The sequence below is a fragment of the Pithys albifrons genome, chromosome 9 (genome assembly GCF_047495875.1).
Source record: "Pithys albifrons albifrons isolate INPA30051 chromosome 9, PitAlb_v1, whole genome shotgun sequence".
NCBI lineage: Eukaryota > Metazoa > Chordata > Aves > Passeriformes > Thamnophilidae > Pithys > Pithys albifrons.
In genome coordinates this window covers 7,805,278-7,828,688 of record NC_092466.1, presented here as the reverse complement: position 1 = coordinate 7,828,688, position 23,411 = coordinate 7,805,278, and the positions used below count along the sequence as shown (strand labels likewise).

General features: G+C 40.2%; 1 protein-coding gene across 1 annotated transcript; it reads left to right on the top strand.

Annotated features, from left to right (window-relative positions):
• The first annotated feature begins 6,750 nt into the window (after positions 1 to 6,750).
• On the top strand, positions 6,751 to 22,546 carry LOC139675927 (pancreatic lipase-related protein 2-like). Its single transcript, XM_071564167.1, has 14 exons — positions 6,751 to 6,837; positions 9,239 to 9,332; positions 11,101 to 11,149; positions 11,969 to 12,123; positions 13,649 to 13,774; positions 15,080 to 15,214; positions 16,959 to 17,067; positions 17,686 to 17,802; positions 17,883 to 18,005; positions 18,980 to 19,098; positions 19,832 to 19,961; positions 20,241 to 20,352; positions 21,161 to 21,328; positions 22,395 to 22,546. The coding sequence occupies exons 2-14, from the start codon at positions 9,288 to 9,290 to the stop codon at positions 22,456 to 22,458; spliced, it is 1,452 nt and encodes a 483-aa protein (XP_071420268.1). The 5' UTR covers positions 6,751 to 6,837; positions 9,239 to 9,287; the 3' UTR covers positions 22,459 to 22,546.
• Positions 22,547 to 23,411: the final 865 nt, after the last annotated feature.

Genomic DNA, 23,411 nt, shown 5'->3' with positions numbered 1-23,411 from the left:
AATCACGTTGGGCAACTCTGTTCTGCCCCCTCCTACCAACCAGCCATTCCAGAGTGAGGCTTTACCAGAAGGTGTTGATGAGACTCGTTACACAAGGCTAAATATGAGTGATGTGTTTCAGATTCAGGTGTGTTGGAAATTATGCAGCAACAATTTTGAGCTGTCAGGACCCTGTCACCTCCTGTGACATTTGCCAAAGGATCTTCCTTAGAACCTTTGACAGACCAGCTCTTTGACTTCTCAGACTCAATGCTCCATAACTTTCCCAACTCCAAGGGACCAGAGCAGGATCCAGAAAACATCTCCAGTAGGAAGTTCATCCTTCTTTACCCCTGGCAAGATGTCCTTCTTGAGCAAGAAGGGAATCCCCTCTTCTCTGCTCCCCTGGAGATGCACAAAACAACCCCCAGGTATTTATACACAGTTGGGAAATATCTGCAGCAGGTAATTACATCATCTTTAACATCCTCCCTAAATCACACACGGCTTTCTGCCCCACAGTTGCACAAATTAAAGAGACTCAGAGAGGGAAAAAGAAAGACTTGGTTTGTGTTTCTTACAGTCAGGAAATGAAGGAAAAGAAATGCAAATATTTCCCTCAGGATCACCAAAAAAAAAACATGTTCAGCAGAGCCAGGAGCTGGATTGAATGACATGAGACAGGAGCGTGATCAGTGCCGTGTAGGCATCACTCCTCACAGGAAGGAAGAAATGTCCCATGAAACTCAGGACTTCTGTAAAGCCCATCCCCTCCTGCCTCCATGTTTGACTGTGACACTGGCAATTCTAAAAATTAATTTGATGGTTTTATTAATAATAATTCATATTCCTTCAAAATTACAAGTTTCATTTAGTTTAATTTTAAATTATTAGTTTCAACAGCATTCTGACAAAACATGACAGTTCATAAGGGCTGATGACTTGTGCTGTATGTGTGGTACAGTTGATTAGGCCACTTAAAAACATGCATTTTATCACTCAATCATTTCAGCTAAAAATAAAATATTGCATTCATTTCTTTCCCTTGTGTTGTCCTGTTTTCACTTTTGTCATGTGCTATTTCTTGACTTAATTTTTCTTCTTTGGTGTAGCAGACATCAACACTGCACTTCTTTGCTAGTGTATTTTTAGGCAGAGCAAGAGAGATCTATTTTTGTGAGCTAAAGGTGAAAAAAATAACATTGACAGCAGCTGTGTGTTGCTGGTAGCAAACAGTTCTCCTCCTTGTTCCCTTCTGTGCTGAAAAATTTAAATTATTACTTGTATGAAATCTTTGAATACTATTACTTTGTATTAATGGAGCTAGTCCAAAAAAATGCAAAGATTTGATATTTCGTAAGACAATCTGCCTTTGACACAACCTGTAACAGGTAATTCTTTCATGTCTTTACAACAAGGTAAGCCAGCTTTTCAGAACAATGTAAATTGCATCTTTAAAATGTCAAATGAGATGCACCATTTGATGTGTTTGGCTGTCATGTTGAAAAGTAGCACTTTTAAAAATCAAACGTGCTTCATTTCTCCGGGGTTCTTAAGGACATACTATGATTTGCATTCAGTCTTTCACATTATTTAGATATTCTGCTACACTACAAGTGCTTGAGAATTACAATACAGATTTAATTCTATTCTCCTTAAGCATGTGTTCACTACAAAAATTATGACAAGGCTAAATTGATAACAAAGCCATTATAAAGCTTTCAGCCTCAGTCCCTTTGCTCTCTTGTGGCACATTTTTGACAGTGGGGGAAGGTAAAACAAATACACACACAAACAAACCTCTTGAACATTTTATAGAAGAAGGGGACAGCAATAACAAGCAATCCAAAATATAAACTATCTGCTCCACTTAAGTCACCTCTGTTTATTTTATATGTGATATTATAAAAGTAATTTTAGGAGAAAACTTCTGTTTGTCATAAAGGGACATGTGCAGGTGGGCAAATGGGAAAACAAGGACCATTTTTTGACAGAATTCACCATTAGCAGGAATAAAATACTCCATTATATTGCACAGCAGTTTCTCTTCTTTCAAAAAAGCACAGCCTATCAAAATGTCCCTCATAAATATTTGTGAGCACAGAACTAAAACAATGAGGATAACTAAAATTAATAAAATAGAACCAATAAGTAGAGACCTCAGCATTCAGTTTGTGCAATTGTCTCTCCTCCTACCTTTGATCCTATTTTAATCTGTGACTTTCTAGATTTTTTTCTTGCTACTCTAATGCACTAGAATATACTGATAAAATCCTTGTAAAATAACCATAAATTTGCAATAATAAGCCTGCAAATTCTTCTGGTCTTTCATCTTTCTTAGCAGTGAAACTTGACAGAGCTCTTTTACTGAAAGCCTCCCCAGTGCCTTCCTTACACCTTTAAGAGTATCTCCTTTTTTATAGACCAGTCACTTTTCAGCATCTTTCCTTGAAGAAATACTGGAGGAAAATCCATCCTTTTTTTTTTCTCCCCCAAGTAAGAACAGATCAGGCTTTTTTAAAATCTTCTCTACGTAATCTGTATTTTATCTGTTCCCACATGATTTTTATCAGGGTTTTTTTTCTCTCTTTGGGCTTCTGTTTCCCTAAGAACAGCTAATTTTTTTCTACATAGTTCCATTTGGATACATTTTCTGACTTCTCCTTTTATATTTAATTCAGATTGGAGTCTTTGGCTTATCAAAAGTGAGTGGCTGACTACAGTGGCTCAATGCCTGTGAACACACAACCTGAAGATGTTTTTGGTAGACCTGAACTCAGTTTTTGACTTTTTTCAGCCTACAGTTGTGTCCCACCACTTACCAACTCCCCTGTAAGATCCCATCACCTGGGAGCAAGTCTGTTTTCCCCATTATCATTCTAGCAGGAACATCTCACTCCCACCTCTTGCATTTCCTCCTGGGTATTTTCATAGCAAAATTATTTACCTACAGTCCCCCCCTCCTTTCCTTCAGTGCAAATTGCTGATTTTAACTACAGCAGCCTCCAGTTGTTAAATATGTGTTTGTTATACAGAAGGTAAAATAAAAACTTCGGAAAGTGACTTTGCTGAGCCTTCAGTGCAGTCAGGGGTGTAACTCCTGGCTCTGACAGTTTTGTTTGTCAGCCTCTTGTGACAGAAGCAAAAGAAACAACCTTTGAGCATGCCCAACATTTATTGGAGTTGTTTTCCCAAAATCAAAGCTGACTGGAGTTGGAGTCAAAACTGGGAGGGTAAAGAATTGATCTTTCACAGGCCTGTCAGTAAATCTATCTATGGGGGCTCTCTACAAAACTCGTGGCTCTCTTATTCACCTTTCTTCCTAACAAGGTATCAGGGGCTTTGTAATTTCAAATAGTCTCCAAAATGCTTCAAGATAGTCTGTTTCTAATAATTAGGAAGCAGAAGTTGATAGTATGCCCCCAAATCTATTTCTATGGCATATTTCCAAGACAAAACAGAGCCAATAATCTGTTCTTTAACTATCAAAAGTGTAAGAACTTCCAGAGAGGATGCACACCATGCCCAGCCCTTGCCCAAACAGGGCACGCCCACATTGCTGGGCTGTAGGAACACACACCTGCCCTTCCTCCCACCCCAGCAGGATGGGGCAAGCCTTGCCACACCGGAAGCATCAGCAATATGTGACAATACAGGCTGGCAGTGCTGGCAGTCCCCTGTCCCTCCCAGTGTTTCCCCTTTTTTTTTGTGGCACTAGGAATGCTCGAGGCCAAATGCAGGAGATGTCCAGAGTCCCAGATTACCAGCTTTGTTCTGAGCCATGGGCTCTGTGTGAGATTGTCAGAGCTGTGCTTTTATCTACACATTCATGATTTGCATTTGCCTTTCAATCTCCAAGGCAAATGTACAGTTATCCCCTTCTATTTCACCTGATTCTTGCAAATGAGTTTCATATTCTAGCATTAACAGGACATAAAGCATCCAGAATACTGAGCTGCACCCTCTTCCCTTTAATTCTGCCCATTACTTGCAAAGGAAGTCTGTCTGTCCTTACTGCCTCCTCTCTGCCTTTGGTTACCTTCATTATCTGCTCTAAAACTCTCTCTTCTAGTGCTTTTTCCTTTAAATACCATAGTCCATAAATCTCCAGCACACAAACCATTGCTTTTGCTTGCTTTGACTGATTTAATTAACAGCCAGCAGCACTATGGAAAATCATAAATATTTATAATTTCAAAACATTCCTTTTATTACTGTTGTGAGATACTGGAAAGGATACACTAAGGCAAAATAGTTTTGTCTCTATTCAATATAAAATTTGATCATTTCACCAGAAAGAACACACTGCAGATAGACAAGAGAGATATCAAGAAAGTTTTCTTCACAGCTCTGACACTTAGAGAATACAGGTAAGATCTTCCAAGGAGCTGAGTGGTCTTTGTCTATACATAGTAACAATTCTCTAAGGGATGAAATACACAAAGCTGCTTCCAGATGACCTCCATCCAAGCTAAGAAATTCATTAACAATCTTCAATCTAAAACCGAAATGAGAGAGAAAAGTGTTGCTTTTACAATTTTATACACTTGTCTTTCTATGAAAGCCTTGGGAATTTATATATTGCTGCACTTGAAACACAGTTTCTGAGATTCCTTTGGAGAACATGATTTTCAGTGTTTTGACCCTTTTTCCTACCTATGTGAAGGCTACTACTACCAAAATGCATTTATGTCCTTGATAACTCTCAGGCTGACATTTTTAAAACCACTGGATGTGTTCACTTGCATATTATCAGAGACAACTGCAAAAGCCAGACCTTTCTTCCTGCTTACAAAAGCCTATTGTCCCTCTTAAGATACAAAAATGGGCCCAGAAAAAATTGACCATTCCTAAAAGGAGATAGACCTCAAAATCCTACAACATGGGTTAGAAATTATTTTTACTATTATTTCTGGCTTGTAATGCTGGCCTGCATGAACTCAGTCTGCACCACTGTTTGTTCCCTGTGAGATGCACCAACAGTGAAACTCAGTGGCACTGTTGCAGCACTCACACACAATGACTAACTCTGTGGAAAGAGCAGCAAAATATTTGAGCATATCCATCACTCCTGTTCCCCTAAAAATACTTCAAAGGGGTCTGACTGCCACACAAAGGACTCCATCAGTTTCTGAAGATGTTTCTGCATAGATAGAGGCACCAGTTTCACTGGCTGCTTCCCATTTAACTCACATGCCTAAATTTTGACAAGTGGGGCACATGAGGAGACATGACATTCCTTATCTCTTTTCCTTGGCTCCCTAAACTCATTCCTCCCCAGACTTATCTGATGAGCTACATTGTTCTGAGGAGACACATGTGCAATAACTGCTGCCAAATTTCCATCTTCCAATCAATGAACACAGACCAGAGTGCTGATAATTTCTTATTAGCTAGATCTGTTCTGTCTTATCTGAAATTACATACAAGCAGCCATTAAATATGAGATCCAGTCCCTTACCAGCCACTGCTTCCTCCACATTCCTCTGATACTTTTTTCTAATGATTATTGTCATATATGGCACTGGTTTCCAGCACTTTACCAAGAACAAGGTGTTATTTCTGAAATTATATCTTCTTTCAGGCAATGCACACATCTCAAGACCACAAATTGGCTCCTTAAGTGATTCAGCCCAAGTTACTTCCTGCCCTTAGGCATTTGAATCACTCCTTGTGTAGGGTTGGCAGTTGCTCCTACACAGTAGCCTGGACAGGTGATTGTGGCAGCACATCCTGTGGGCAGCAGTGCAGGGACTGCAGGTCTTGCCCAGGAACCGAAAGAACTGGGTTCTGACCCACCCGTGACTCACAACTCCAGAGCACAGAGAGAACCTGGGGTTTACATGACGGACGAGTCATGAAAAGATGAATGACAGGATTATCATTATCCTATCCTCCTCCTGAAACAATTTTGAATGAAAGTGGCTGTGATTACTCTTGTCTGAATGGATCACAATATTGTCAGCATATGCCAGTTATATTCAGAGCATGCCAGCTAGTAAGAGATCTTGGAACAGAGACACCTAATCTGTGAATTCCACGTGGCCTTATGATTAGTCAAAATGGGAGTGAGTAGACAGAGCCTGAGTATCTTTAATAGAAAAAAACCTATTAAATGCTCAGATACCTGTATTGTTCCTAACACTTTCTACTTCACAGTATTTGCTCATATTTCTTTAACAATAGGGTTCTCACCTTGACCTTCTACTGGTATTCTTGCGTTCAAATTCACATAGACAATTATACTCCCTTCTTTTTAAAAGAAGCAAATCTGATCTTGATAAAAAGAAATAATTAAAACTTTTAAACAGGTTTGATTACGAAAATGTAGAAGGGTTTGTTTTGACAAGGCATGTATATCAGATAGCTAACAAACAGGTAGCTGGTGACTTCTAGAGGGGAACACAGAGCAAGGAAATTGAGCTTCTCTTCCGAACTCCCCAGCAGAGGTGGGTCAGTCCATTCCCTGTATCATGAGCTTACAATAACCAGCTAACTCAGGAAAGAAATTTCATGTTGACTGTTATGAAGGTTACATACAGTAACCCCTCTGAGGGCTCAAATGGCCTCATCTTGCTTTCCTTCAAACCAACAACACTTCAAGAGGTGAAAAATTTGATGAATTAGATACAACCAGTGCCAAGCAAAGGTAACATCTCTTACATCCAGCAAGGAGGGTATCATTCTTACAAAGGTTCTCACTCACCCACACCAAGCCTATAATTAGAGGCCATGTGGGCAGGTCTGCACCTACCGTGGGACTGATTCCAAGAGAAAAGAGCCAGTAGCAACCAGGATTTGACAGGGAGCAGCTTGAACAGAGCCTGCAAAGCAGCAACCCCTTCTTCATTCAGAGTGGTGAGTGGCTGAAAACTTGGTGGGGCCTGGGGGAAGTGTCCATACAAAGTTCTGGTTGGGTTGGAGGACTGTGGGGAGTCCTGATTACAGCCAGATGGGCTGAATGGCATCATCTAAGTCAACATGCAGAAAGCAAACAGCAGCACTCAGAGTGATCCCCAGGAGACAGACACCCTGGCAGCTGCCACAGGGCCTCAGACTTTTCAATTCCAGGAAATCCCTGTAGGAGATGAGAATTTCTGGGCTGTGGTAACGTAATGCAGCTAGGAAACCAGGGTGGATTCAGTGGGGCTAAGGTGATTTAAGACTGAATATACCCCTGTGTTTTTAAAGGAAGAACAAAATGACAGTATTTGCAGGTGGTATCTGGACATTTTTATTTTTAAGGGAAATGCATGAGAACACAAATAACAGAAGAAATGAAAAAGGATGAAATAGGCTACATATTTAAGCATTATTAGGAGCACTGCAAATTTGAAGAGAGAATGGAAATGGGGAAGAATTATGGAGCTGTTATGTGGAAGAATATGGAAAATGAGACATTTTTTGTTAGACTCCTGTACACAGAGAGACTTGAACTAGCCATTGGCAAGGTTATTCTACACTCCAGAAATGGCAAAAGGCCAATAGCATAGGTCTTGGAGCTGACTAAATTCAAAAGAAGCCTAATCATGAAGACAAACAGTGGAGATCCTCCTGGAAAGACAGACAAGTTGCCAGGTGGTGGCTGGTGCCAACTAGGGTGCCAGCTGAAGGCTCCCTAGTTACTCAAAATTGGCCCAGCCACTTCCCAAAACTGAATCATGTTTGGTTTGGTTTGATTTTTTATGATGCTTGTACTAGGATTAAATGATCATAATTGTCTAGGTAAATTTGAATGTGTGAATACCAGTATAAGGTCAAGGTGAGAAACCCTATTATTTAGGAAATATGAGCAAATACTGCAAAGTAGGAAGCCAAGGACTTATAATTTAATTTGTTTTCTTTACTATTATCCTACAATTTCTTCAGATTGTTCATCTTTTCTACAAAAACTGACCTAAAAATCTTAAAAGCCTAAGTATTTCAGCACCCTCCAGCACACTTACTGACCTTTTACTGGAGTGCTTCCCACATTAAACACCTCAAGAAAATAATTTGCATCACTATTCTGAGTCATTCAGGTCAATGTCCTAGTCCACTGTTTCAGATTCAGTTTAAGAGGTCAGTTGACACTCAGAAAACTCTACTGCCCAGACCAGCCAACCTGCATGAGCCCTGCCTTGCCTTGGTTGTTCCCTCATATTCATAGAATCATAGAATCAGTTGGGTTGGAAGAGACCTCCAAGATCATCAAGGCCAACCCTTAATCCAACCCCACTTTGATTACCAGATCATGGCACATGTGTCTAAGTGCTGTTTCCTACCTCAGCATAAAGTGCTGAGGTGAGACTTTAACTTCCCATTTGACCTTCTTGAAACACAGGACAGAGAAGTAGAAGGCAGCACCAACGAAACCTCTGTGCGCTTTAAGAAATGGCTCCATAGCTAAAAAACATGATCATAGCTTGATCACGAGATACGATATGATATATGATATGATTGATATGATAGTGCTCTGTAGAAGAACTGTGTTTTCAAATCCACGAGCTGCCACCTAGTTCTTTCACCTGTAGCCTGAAATGCAACAATGACTCAATTTTTAATCTACTTAATCCATGCGTTTAATTTTAATCTACTTAACTGTTGTAGTACTGCGTGTATATAATTTTACTTTCTTAATCAAAATATCAAGCGGCAGAGAAGATCTTAAAATCCAAGTATCATGAGACTTAAAATGTTCATCTTACTGTCAGTTTGTCATGTCACATATCTGAGTTTAATTGCACAATCTTTTAACAGTTTTTCACAATTTTTTCTTCATAACTGAGTATCCTGTGGAGAGTTTCACTATTCTGCCCCAGGCTGCCACTGGAGTGTAACTCCACAGCTCTGAAATTCCCCAGGTCATTCATTCCATTTTTTTTACCTACTATTAGTTTTCTTCAAATCATGTACCTTGAAAAATTGTCAATACATTTTTTAATAGTTTAAGGATCTCAGCTATGAGTTACTGAAGTCAAATGATTTTAGAATATTAGTTCCAGCAGCTCTAGAATTGTTGTCTAAACAGAATATCACCATGAATACTTTTGGTTTTCTGCTGTGAATATCAGCTGACTCTGGTAACAAGAGACAAAAAACCTCTCATTACATCTTTTTAATTCTTTCATGAATATTTCTTCTTAATTCATATCTTAATTCTAATGGCCATAAATGTTCATGTTGGTATCAATACTTTCTTTATGAAATCTGTGTGACTTCTAGTCATTAATTCCCAGTTACCTATGGTTTTTAATCTCTTTTCTGTTACTTTTTTCAGCATAAAGCTACATCATTTTCATTAAAGAAAACAGTGGCCATTTTGTATCATGGTACTGCTCACCAGAGAGAGAAACAAAGGTTATAAGAGAATGGTGAGTAAAATTCTTGGCAATTTGATAAATACTGAATTTTGTTTAAATTTTTTAAAATGTCTATTTATTGCAGTGAAATTTTTAGGTTAAAATGTAAACTCCTGAGATCTGGGCTTGCTCCTCATTAGTAGACTCGTGTATCTGCTTGTGTGCATGTCCTAAGGAAGGTGTGTGGGTACAGGTGTGGGACTTAAAAGCACATTGTTGGCATCATTACACAGACTTTCTCATATCTCTCAAACCATCCTCTGATGGCCCATGAATCACAGATTGAGCAAGTGTCCTGAAGTGACTGGATGGCCTACTGTGAAGGACAACCCCTGCTCCAGAGGAGCTTTTACACATTAGGATGTCAGTCTATGGATATTTCCAATTTTTTTCTCTTGAGCTGAACAGCAACTTAGAACTACTTAATGCTATTTTTTCTTCAGAAGTGCATGTCTTCTGTCCATTATATTAACTGAGCTGAGTGTTCAGCAGACTCTTGCCAGCAATACTTCCTAGGCTGAGCTCACATTCCCAAACAAGTCATTCCAGTTTCTCTGGTTCAGCACTAAGCCTCTTAAATGCCCACTGGAAGATTTTCCCGACTGTATGCAGCCTGGACTCTTTTTACAAAGACATAATTTCTTTACTTCTTTGCAATCTTTTTTTGTCATTAACACAGATCAACAAAGAAAAACTTCCCACTAAAAAATTGTCTTCTATCCAAATGAAATCTCTCTTAATTACAGAATGTATCAACATTCCATAAATAATAAAATTTCTGCTTCTTCTTTTACTAACCCAACTACATGTTCGTTTCTATTTTCTGCTTTCAAAGGAACATCCTCTGAAAGAAACTACTGAGCACCTTTATGTGGCAACAGTCTCCCACATTTCCTAAAATCATTATTTGCCTTTTAGATTTTGGTTCTGAAAAGAAATGACACCATTCTTCCTGGTGTAGTCTTCCCAATGTGAACTATACATCTCCCGGGGATGAGGGCTGGCCATTAAATAGAAACTAATGCCCCTGAGCCCTGCAAATTTTCCACAATATTCCATCTAAACCCCCCCCTGGTACAATCTGAGGCACATTTCACCTTGTTCTGTCACTGGTTGTCCAGGAGAAGAGCCCGACCCCAACTGGCTACACCCACCTTTCAGGTAGTTGTAGGGAGTGACAAGGTCAGCCTTGAGCCTCCTTTCCTTCAGGCTGAGCCTCCCCCCAGCTCCCTCAGCCATTCCTCATCAGACTCGTGCTCCAGCTTTGCTTCCTTCTCTGCAGTCGCTCCAGCACCTCACTGTCTTTCCTGCAGTGAGGGGCCTAAGCTGCCAAGTGTGCAGACTTTAACAAGTCACAGGCATCCCTGTCTTTGCTGTGCCACACCTTTCACCCATCTCTTCACAGCTGAAAGAAAATCAGGAGCTTGTGATCTGGTTAATTTCCCCAGCAATCTGTGTGTCATATTGTCTGTGAGAAATGCAGTGAGCAGCAACACTGAGTGGTGGGGAAGGATCCCTGCCCACATCCTGCTGGCAACACTCCTGCTAAAGCACCCCAGGATGCCAAAGGCTGCTGGGCACGTTGCTGGTGGTGGTCAATTTGTGTCCACCAGGACCCTCAGGCCTCTTTCTGGTTAATGGGTCCCCTCTGTGTACAGACCAGCATGGGAATTTTCCTCTTCAGGTGCAGGTCTTTGCTTTTCTCTTTGTATTACACTCCTTTAAGAAGAACAAATCAGTCGAAAGAAAATGCTTAACCTGTGTATTCAATTTGCTTTAGGTGGTTGGAATGTGGATTGTTGCATTTTATCTCCTTGGCACAGCAGCAGGTGAGACATTATATCTTTAAAAACTACCACCAGAAAGTGAATTCAGAGGAAATAACATATAGGGGATGATGACTGTTATTTTCCTTTACACTGAAATTGTAGTGTGGTTTACAGGTCATTGTATGACAATGTCTATTACTGTGCATAGAAGTAATGCTAAAAGGCTCTGCTTTGTTTAAAATGTATTACTAAGAACACAAGAGACATAATCCTGTGCTGAAAATCCACAGAGAAATTCAGTCATGTGTCCTACTTCATCAAGGCAAGGCCGAGCTGTCTTTACCATACTGTCACATACAAAGAACTGATCAGCAACAGGGTGCTTAGCACAACAGTGCTAAAACATCAAAGTTGGGTATAAGTGAGCATGAGACCCATCTGATCTCAAATAAACTGCTGTGTTAAAGGAAATGTTCATATAATTCACAGTACAAGGTTACTGAGCAGATATCCTTCATTCCTATGAGCAACCACACAATGCTTTGGAGTAGAGACCATGCAGAAGCAGTTCTAATAACCATTTCTTAAAATACTCTTTTTAAAAGGAGACTGAACTAATCCTTTACAAGCCTAGAAAATAGTGTCAAAACAGTGTGTAGGTCTTTACTCCTTTTATCCCCAAATGATTTAGCTCCCCCTGTGTGACCCGTTTCAGGCAATATGCATGAAGGAAACAAAAATGAACTTCAAAAAATTAGTTTCAAATTTAGACATAAAATTAAATATTTAGTTTTATGCTCTTCAGACTACTGTAGTCCCAAATACAACATCAAGCATAAGGGAATTGGATATATAATCAAGTTACTTCTTCTACTCTAGGTAAAGAAGTTTGCTACCCCAGGCTTGGCTGTTTTACAGATGACCCACCCTGGTCTGGGGTCCCAGGGAGACTCCTGACAGGTTTACCTGATTCTCCAGAGGATATGAACATCAGCTTCTCTCTCTACACCAGAGAAACAGGAAATAACTCACAGGTGACATTGATTTGTAACATCAAAACTGACTAAACCTACAAATGCTAACTTGTTCCAAAGTCTATGTCACCACAGGCAAACAAGTCAAAGTAAGAAGGTGGTTTGAAGGTACAGTAACGAATGTACTTTGGAGTAAAACACACACAAAAAAAATGTTGTGAATGAACTGTAGGACACAGAAGGTTTCCTGGTATTTTTCTGCACAAGGATATAGGTTATGGCAGACTGCTGTCTGCATGTATTCAGGTCTCTGAGTAATGTTGCAACCTCCTTCAAATAAACAGCCTTCTGAGTATCAGGTGGGAGAGCAAACTCTGCTGACTTAAAGGGAAGCTGAGCCAGAAGATACTATAACTTTAAAAAGTAAAAGTCTGAAGATGACTTATTTTATGCAGTTTCCAAACCCACATTCCACCTTGAAATTGGAGTGATTTTACATTCTCATCTGTCTCTCTGCGCTCTGAAAGTAGAACTACTCAAGTTGCTTATGCTCTGAAATACAGAGCAGAGCAATGTGGAGTAACCTGGAATATCAGGAGCTGGGATGACATCACTTCAGTAAATGCTTCTGAAGCTGCTAAATTCCTTTCAGGCCCCCAGATCTAGCGTCCTCTGAGCTGTACAGGGATGCTTGGGATTCCTCTGAACTATGTCCCATCATGAGCTATGATGTCACCATTGCCCTTGCAGACATCACTGCTTACAGCAATTGTAGTCACCACACTGAGAATCTGATGCTCTGAGGATGAGAATTTATACCCATAACAAACTTCTATGATCTGCAGAGCAAGGACATGTGAGGACCCATGATACACTCAGCAGGTTACTCAGCAGTTCTGTTGCTGACAAAGTAAATCAAAATACATCTTGCACTACTTCCCAGACATTAAACTTAAGTGTATCTATGATCTAGGACACAGCCCATCCACACCCAAACTCCCTGAGCTCACATCACTGTCCCTGTATTTGTTTGAAAACAATACAGAAAATCAGATATCATTCTGAATGAAAAATATATAATGAAGTAGCTTGCAGCAATGTGTGAAGAACACTTTCAGCCCTACTACATGCAGTTCTTGCACGAAGTTCTTCCAGCCTTTCTGGAGTAGCTAATGCCAGAAGCAGGCTGCTGCTTAGATGCAGAGCAGCACATTGAAGCCAAAAGTCAGGTCAGTAAAAGGACAAGCTGAAGCAGGAATTTTGGAGCTGGTGGGCTGCTCCCTGGAGGGGACTCATCCAAGTCAGGCCAACAGACACCCTGTAACACTGTGACCCTCTCAGCTTGCCTCATATTCCACAAAAGGGGATTCCTGCATTAAGCAGATAGGAGCAGCAGAAACCACACGGGCACAACTTCTCTGGAACTGAGAAAGGAGGAGTACAGGGCCCCCAAGTTCCAAAAATCACAGACTTTGTCCATTCAAAATACTTCATTTAATCCTACAGATGAGGATGACCTAGCTGACTTTTTAAATGTTTGAAAATTTGAGTAGATAATTTTTTTAATTTTTTTTTTAACATACAGGTGATCTCGGCAATAAACAGCTCGACCATCCAAAAGTCATGCTTTTCTTCACATAGGAAAACCTCCTTCATCATTCATGGATTTGGCAGCACTGGAAAAACAGGCTGGGTGGTAGAAATGTGCTTGGTATGAGAGAGTATCCTCTGATTTCCATCAGCAGTTGTAACTTTGTCAGTATCCTTTAGGCACTGACATTCACCATCCATTTTGCAGTTCATTAAGTAATAGAAGATACGAACCAAGAATTAAATTTCACAAAAGCCAAAATGTTCCCACTCAGGAACATGCAGCCAAGTCAGGGCTTCTTGGTCCTCTCTGAGATGAGGTTTCTCTAAAGAGTTTTGATTCCCAAACCCTACAGATCAGATCACAGCAATAAACTGAACACAGCTGTTCCCAGTCTCTACACCCATGTCGGAATATCAGATTAGACACACCAATCCCATTCACTGTTGCTCCCATTAACAGCAAATGAACCATCCTTCAGTCAAAAGGCCTTCCTGAGTTGTAAAGCTCAATTTTCAGTCTATAAATACTATTCTGGTTCACCACTATTCAGTTTTTAAAAACAGATCAACTAAACACAAACAAGAAACAAAACCCATCCAAAGGAACAAACAAAAACAAACAAACAAATATAACCATGACCTACATACTTTTTGCTTTTTGTTTGAAAAGAAACAGCATTTCCTTCTACCTCTCACTACAAACTTATGGTCCCTACAGAAGAGGAGAAAGTCCAGGATACACTGTCATTTCAAGCTTCTGTTTTCCTTGTCATTCACCTTTAGCTGCTTTTTAAAAGTTAATTTTTTATAAGTTAATTTTTATTTCCACCCCTTGCTCAATCTCAGACCTTAAGTGACCCTTGGTTACAGAAACCTATAACTGCAGACTAAGATGTTTCTTCTACTGGAGAAATCACTGACCTCTGCAAAACCATGCCCAGAACTGAAGTAACCAACTCATTAGCTTTCTTTGCTGAAATAGAACCTTTTTGGTCTACTCCAAATCTTTTCAGTCTGACAAGACTTTCTCAGTTTTAAAGGCATTTCATTAATACTTCCCTACAATTCAGTTAAACTACCAACATCCCTCAAAGAAAGCCACATACTGCACATAGAAGCAACTGTGCAGTTGTATGGCTTTTTCAGATTATTTCAAATATGTATTAAAATGGTGTATAAAGTACAAGATTTTTACTACAGTTTCCATAATTGATACTTTTCAGAAGAATAGTTTGTTATATTCTGTCTGGTAAGAAGATGGGTGTTTCAGTGTGGTATGGGCTGCAGTGATAGTCCCATTCAGAATGAAAATAATGAGAAATTTCATTATTATGATACCTTTTAATGCTTATTCTGATTTAAGTTGAATCTCTGATTGTTATTTGTTTCCTTAAATGCTTCGCTTTATGTGTTCCCACATCAGCTGTTACTGGAAGTGGAAAACACCAACTGCATTGCCGTCGATTGGAAAGAAGGTGCAAAAGGCACTTACGTCAGTGCAGTGAACAACATCCGCGTGCTTGGGGCTGAGGTGGCTTATTTCATAACAACTTTACAGGTAAAAGACCCCACTTTACCTCCTACAACTTCTCTGTGGGTATGGTGGGGTTATGACACTGCTGCTTTGCAGTTGGACCTTGTCCAGTGTGGTCAGGCAGAGCTGCCCAGCGCATGCAGTTGAGATCCAGCTAATTATATTAATTATCAGCCCTGCAAGAACTTCTCACAGCCACAAAAGGCGCAAATTAAGCTAATGTGGCTGAGATGATGTGCCAATTAATTAAAGACCAGTAGGTGGCAACATTTCCATACGATGATGCAGGCAAGAAGGCTTTCCACAGAAATGAGGAAGGTTCAGGGCTTGCAGGAGTATTGTCAGCACTACGTACGTGTGCTGGAAGTACAGTGACATCTCAGCTAAGCACCACTGAAATCAGCAGGACCTCGATTACTTGGTAATGCCATACTTGCTGCCTACAAACACAATAAACTGTCCAGCTGCCTTCTAGTTCTGAACTTTATGTTCCTGAGGCACAGGTGTTCACATTTATGGACAGAGCACAGAACTGCTCAATTGCCAGATTTGTGTATCAGCATTTTCCACGGATTTGGGAAAGACTCATGAGTCCTTGGAGCAGCTAAAAATCAGAATCCTGCCTGGCTATGGATTGATCCTGGTCAGAAGGTGCTCATCTTAAAGTGCTGCAAGAAGTAATTCAGAACCCACAAAGTGCCAATGTTGCAGCACCTAAAAATCAAAAAACACTTTCCTAGATTCTGCTGGGGTACCATCTACTGTTCCTACCTAGGAAACTCATATATAGCCTCACATATTTGCTCCCAGAACTTTATGTGTAAACCCCAGGTCATTTGAAGGTGGCTTCAGTTTCTCATTTACTATCTCTATGACTGCACCATTTGCAGTCTAGGCCCCCCTTTCTTCCCTTACAAAAATGCAGAAGTGATGCATAGTCTTTCTTTTCTTTTCCCTGATTTACAAACTTTTACAGTTTGCTGCAGGAAAGGTTAAGCTGCACTGTAAATGGAAGTGTTGCAGTAAAATGTATTCCGAGGAATCTGCCCTCTAACAATAAAGGCAGACAGGCCAGTACTGATCTGCTTTTATTTTGGTAAGCACATTACAAAACGAAACTTAATTAAAAGTCTCAAGCAATTAGCAGCCTTGTTGGGTTTGGTAGTTACAAAACCCATCAAATCCCTGAATGAAATCTATTCCCTTTTTACAGCCTACACACTGCTTAGTCTCCATTTTGGCCTTCAATGCATGTGTAATATCTCAGCAGTGCAGCTCTTGTACAGGTGACATTGGCAAGAGGCGAAGGGATGTCCCCCCACCTGAGCTTGTCAGTGAAAATATTATTCAGTGGTATGATCACATATTCCACATGGACATGTGGAGAATAGATGTGTGATAAAAAGGGTTGCATAACAGAGTAAATAAAGAAAAAAATAAGATAATTTTTATAGACGTTAACATTAGGCATTGATCCAAATACGGTTCATAATTTGTCACCAAGGGTAGTAGAATATGGTAAGCATATGGCAACATTACAACAGTGAATCCTTCATCACTCTGCATTTAAAATTCCAGATCGGATCATTTTTCCCTCAATTCTTACTGTAATTTAACCAATAATTAACTCAGGAGACTCACACCCTGTTTGCTATGCAGAAAGTCTGTCTAGATGTTCCCAGAGGCCCACAGTGTCAGACGCCCTCTTTGCTTGTTATTCAAAGCCTGTGTTCTTATCTCCCACCACCACCACCACTTTAATGATCAGAAAATATTCGGATACTCCCCTTACGAAATCCATTTAATTGGCCACAGTCTGGGAGCACACACTGCAGGAGAAGCGGGACGGAGGATCCGAGGCATCGGCCGGATAACAGGTAGGCTGTGCACAAGATGCAGAGCTAACAGCATGTGGCCAAAGGAAAGCAACTTGCAGCACACTGCTCTGTAGAGTGGAATTAAACCACTGGCAGTACTGGACATACCTGTTGTGAGAGTGTGTAAACTTTGTGCTTCTCAGAAAGAAGGAAAATTATTACATCATCTTTCTCTATTGAGGTTAAGAAGTCTTTGGAGGAAGACTTTAGTGGAAGGACAAACATAGCTAACATGTTTGTAACATTGCCATCATTCACTGGGTTACATCAAGCCCCACAACAAGATAAAGCAGCAAGAATCCTTAGTTTTACTTATTTGTAAAGATTTACTGGCCAGTAATAAGCTCACAAGTAATGAAATCCCTCCTTCATAGTGATAATAAGCCATTATATAATCTATGGAAAAAATATTTTTCTTCAGTTGGAACAGGTTTTCAAAAAGGCTCACAAAACCATATTACTGCATACTTTTTACAGTTTAGCTTAGATTTCATAGAATTATTGATCGTGCCTTGTACAATACTGAACACCTGATGTCATAGAGTGGGCAAAAGACATATTAACACATGCAAACACTTCTCTCCCTCCCTCAACTAATAAATGTTGGGGCTTTTTTAGGTTTAGACCCAGCTGGGCCCTATTTTGAAGGTACCCCTCCTGAGGTGAGACTGGATCCTTCAGATGCAAACTTTGTTGATGTTATTCACAGTAATGCTGCTCACTTTCCTGCAGCAGGTAAGTGTTCATGTGCAAGTAAGTACCTGCAGGAATGGGCATGTCACCGAGACACTGACATCATCACACCCACATCTCAGGGCTTGGAATGTATAACAGCACTGGACACCTGGACTTTTACCCAAATGGAGGAACTGTGATGCCTGGATGCACTGATTTAATTCTAGAGATGAAACAAAGTGATTTTGAAGCTATCATTGCAGGTAAACAAACATTTCTAACAGGCATAGTACTTTTTTTTTTTTTAAATCTGAAATGTGAACTGTGAAAATAACTGTCTGTTCGAGAGAAAACAGCAAAACAAAATTTCTTTTTGCCTATTTACTTGCAAGTTAAAAAGGAAATAAGAAACAATAAAGGCTGAAAAAGAACAGTGCTTCACAGAGATGTTGTAGGGAAAGAAGGTTTAAAGTAGATGCCTAAGCTTGCTTCTGTAATTTGAAATTAGACATAGAACCAAGAAAACCAGCAGGAAACAGGGAATCTGCAGGTCCAACAACCCTAGTAGGAGATTTTCCTGGCTGCAATATGCCAGTGTTGAGACCAAATCGGCATCATGACACCACTAGCTCTGGTTTCTTGCAGATGCTGTAAAAGAGCATCCAACACTTACAAGGCATGAATTAAGTAAAAGCACTCAGTGTTTCCAGGGACTGTACAAGCCTCACCTCTACCTGAGCCTTCTCTCTTTTCAGAGGCTTTGGACAGGTGGCAGAAGGCTGGTGGGTTCTCCATGCTCTATTAAGCCTTTAAAACTGTAATGAATGTCATCTTGCTGTGATTTATCTATATCACAGCAAAAGATAGATGATAGATAGATAGATAGATAGATAGATAGATAGATAGATAGATAGATAGATAGATAGATAGATAGATAGATAGATAGATAGATAGATATGCATGAGTGTCTTCTTCAAAGGGATGGTTACATGCTAGCAGACCAACACATCTCACTTGAAGTCTTGGTGTAATGGTACACCCTTCTCCAGATAAAATACAGGCAAAACAGTGATACCTACTGCAACTAGAAATATGCAAATTTGGACAAAACATTAATACAAGACCATACTGTAGTTCCATTCTGTGCCTCAGATGTTTCCATGGGGAGACAAGTGCAACTCTTGCTCAGTGTTACTGGAGGTTATTTCACTGATGTTCATAAACTTTTTTCCAACAGATGCTACAATCTTTGGGGGGTGCCATCACTCCCGCAGCCATGAGTATTATTTTGAGAGTATCCTCTATCCCACTGGATTCCTGGCATATCCCTGTGAGACATACAAATCCTTCGAGGCAGTAAGTACATCAGCCCAGGAGCGGGGAAGAGAGAAAGAAATAACTCAGGTCTCTGGAGCAGGTAGTACTTGAATACTGATGGCTGTGGTCTCATGGTGGGGTTGGGTAGGAGGAAGCACAACACGCAGTAGTTCTCAACAACTATTCCACTCTGGAAAATGAATCCTCAAGCATAAATGATACCACCAAAATAGTGGGGAAAAAATTCAACCCTAATGGAATTCTCACCCCAAACCCTTATGCACAGTGCACATAGGTTAAATATATCTATCCTACTAGTTCTGGCTGGAAGAAAATACATTTGGAGCCTCCAGAATCCATGACTGTTCTCTAATTTACATTGGACACAGATCAGAACACATAAAAATGTGCACTTATAAGTGATGCTCCTTTTATTTTCCCCAATATGATGTTGTGATGTGAATGAGGACAAGTTCCCTTCCACTAGGAGGTAAAAGTGGCTTGAATTTTATACTAGAATTTAACAAAAATATTCAAACTAACAAATTTCAGATCATTATTATACACAGGTATTAAACCTACTCATTCTACACCTTCCTGGGTGTAGGAGCCATTATCAAGAACAGGCTTGTCAGGTTTTGGTGCTAAGTTATAACATCATACAGCACTGCCACAGCTTTGCAAGATCAGAACAGCATCCTGAGCTTTAATTTCATCAGAGCTAGAACAAAAGAAGATATTCCTCATTAACTGATGCTCTTGCTTTCCCAAGGGAGACTGTTTCCCATGTCCACCTGAGGGATGTCCAATGATGGGGCACTATGCTGACAGATTCCCAGATAAATTGAAGAGGGAAAACCAAAAGTATTTTTTAAATACAGCAGCAGATGAACCTTTTGCTGGTAAGCAGAGAAGGTTTGTTACAGTTGGCCACTTGTTTGAAAAGTAATTTATTTGATGTGGTTTACAGCCACGCACCTGTGTTGCTTCTATAAACAACTGCTAATGCCTTGGACAAAAAATGCTACATTTGTTATCAAAATTCCAGCTCACAAAGTCTTTCATTTGTTAACATGAATGAATTCCAGTAAGAAAAAAAAATAAACTTTTTCATATACTAACATTTTTAGGTCTCTCATAGCAATGATAATCTTGACTTATTTTTGCTCTTACTTACGCAGCTTGGAGACAAAAAGTATTTATCAAACTGTCTGGTGTAAAGAAAATGAGGGGAGACATAAACCTAGTTTTCTATGACACAGAGGGGCACAAAAAAGAATACGAAATTGCCAAGTAAGTTAAATTAATATTTCTCTATGTTACCATTGATTTACACATCTTCCACAGGTTTAAGCAGTGTGCACACTTACTCTGCATTGCAAACATTCTGCCTAACATCAGATATGAAAGAAGTTACCCCATAAGTAATTCCCCATGAGGGCTGATTGCAAAAAGGAGTGGAAGCCACTTCCATTTCCATGAGCCCTGTGTTCCTGAGCCCCAGCTCACCCAGAGCCCTCCCTGCAGTGATGCTGCAAACCTGGCACACCCAGCACTGGGGACAGCCCCAGCTCATGCTTGTCCTCTCCCCAAAATCTCCTGTCACAGACACATTTAAAGAGTTCAGTGCTGGTTTTCACCCTGTGCTTGTTCAGAGCACAACACCCCAGAGTCCTGGTCCTGTGTGCTGCCCAGAGAACAACAAAAATGCAAATTGCTGTTGTAACAAAGGGAAAAACTGAAAATTTGTGAAGAATGTGATTTAGTTCAGTAATCTCTGAACTGTTGATGCTGCTGTCTTAGAATCATAGAATCATAGAATTGATTGGGTTGGAAAAGACCTCCAAGATCGTCAAGTCCAACCCTTGGTCCAACTCCAGTCCCTTTACCAGATCATGGCACTCAGTGCCACGGCCAATCTCAGTTTAAAAACCTCCAGGGATGGGGAATCCACCCCCTCTCTGGGCAACCCATTCCAATGCCTGAGCACTCTCTCTGGAAAGAATTCTTTTCTGATGTCCAACTTAAGTTTCCCCTGGCAGAGCTTGAGCCTGTGCCCCCTTGTCCTATTGCTGACTGCCTGTCTTCATTCTAATTGCAGTGGAGACCTCTCTCAAGATGAAGTCTACACAAAATATCTTGATGTTGAAATTAACCCCAAAAATACTACAAAAATTGAATTTCTCTGGAATAAAGCCATATTTTCTCTGCTCTGGGCAAGACTGGGAGCAGAAACAGTGCATATAGTTCACGGAGAAGATGGACATAGGTAAGTATATCCTATTTACAGGTTAGAAGGAATGGGAGAGGAGTGCAAAGCCCCCAAGAGACAAGATTGAAAAATGGTCTTAAATTGGACACATGGTTTGCGATCAACAGTGTGAGTTTCAGTAATGACAAGTTGTTACACTTTGGACAGAAAATCAAACATTTGAGTAGGCACCAGGGAATACCTGTCTGGAAAAGAATACAGCAGTGAATAATTTGGAATGTGTACTGGTTTTCCACAGCAAAACAATTACAAACTAAGATAAAGCAAGCCTCAGTCCCAGGTGTACTATCAGAACTCTTATATAGAAGATCCAGGAAGCAATTCTTCTAATTGGCATAACTGGGGTAAGACTTTAACCAGATGTAGGGTCATTTTCATGTTTGGAGAGTATACTTACAGAAAAAATGCACTCAGACTGCAGTCTGGAAAAAGAGCAAAGTATTCAGAAAACTTTAGCTGAAGGATGTGTGTTCCTCAGTAAAGAAAAACCTGGAGAGAAGGACAAAAACATAGGCCTGAGCTGTCTGTGAAGGGTCACCATCAACTATTCCAAATATCCACTGGGTTTAGCTCAAGATTTAATTGATACGTTCCACAACAAAAGAAATACTGGTTAGATATTAGAATAAAAAACTATAGTTTGGCATTGTGAGGGATTATTTTGAGAAGCTGATGAAAACCCTTTTGGTATGAGCTCCTATAAAACCAGAATGCTGCAAAACTTTGGTTGGGGCAATTTAGTTAAGCATGTAACCTAAATAAAGGGAGCTTATCAAGCCACTTTTCTGACTTTTTATCTAGAGCTCTATATTTGTGAATCTAGAGATTAATTTTGTTCACATAGTAAAACTTAAACTTTACAGCTGCTCCCCAAAAGAAGGACATTCACCTTGTTACTGTTAATGTGCAGATGCTAATATTCTGTACAGCAGGCTTTTAGGAAGGCTTAAGTGGGATTATGGATGGAACTAACAACACTAAGGTGGCAGCTGACAGCCTTTCATTTTTCATTGGGTGAAAACAGATAAATAAATCTTGATTCCAGATATATTTTTCTTCCTAGATCAACGTTTTGTGGCCGTGGAACTGTGGCATACGGAGTTCCCCAGTTACTCACACCCTGCTAGAGGTCACCGAGTTGTGCACACAGCAGCTGAGCAAACCTCAGCCCTGTGCATGGAAATATTAGTACACAAGGCAATTAAAGTAAAGTAAACAAGAAAAAGAAAGGTCTGATGCTTCTCTCTTTCTTTTCCAGTTCTTTGCAAACACACTTGTCAATGTTTTTCATGTTTGAGCCAAGTTTATTGTGGTTGTAACTATGGGAGCAACTAGAAATCACACGTGCTGTAATCCATTTATAATGCTGCACAGTCTTGCTCTAGCAGTGCCTCAAGGCAAGAGCTGAGTTCCACCACACTGACAGATAGAAAATCTGGAAATTATCCAACACTCAAGGCAGCACTTGTCCTCAGAGCACCCCATGCTTGCGAATGGCCCCAAAAACTCCTTCCTGCAGCCTCTGCTGCTGCTGCTCAAAGCTTTCCAGCCCCACACAAGAACACTCCTCAGAAGACACTCTGGGATGAGGCAGGAGCGGAACAAGACCAGGACATTTGCAGCAGGTCAGCACAGCCCTCTGTACACTGCACATGCATGGAGGCAGCAGATAAAGGTAAACTTCAAGTGCTCCCCACTTTGGAAGAAACTGAACTCTGGATCCCAGCTCCTGGCTGCTGTTTGATACCAAACACGAACCTTTGCTGTGGCCACTGACAGTCTTGGAGATAAACTCTGAGTAACTCCAGGCTTTGCAGAACCTATTTCACATTAAAATGAACTCTACTGCTCTGCAAAACTCCTGAAGCTTTTAAGAGACCGAGGCAGTGAATATTTTCTAAGTATAAAACCCAAAGTGTAAGTTAATGAACAAGAAGAAAGAGTTAATCATTTATTCACTCCCATTTCCCCATGTTTGAGAGATGATCTACAAGTACTTGGACAGATGAACTTCTAAGCAGTAGAGGTAGAAGTACCATAATAAAAACATATTTATGAGTATAAACATGTGAACAAAATA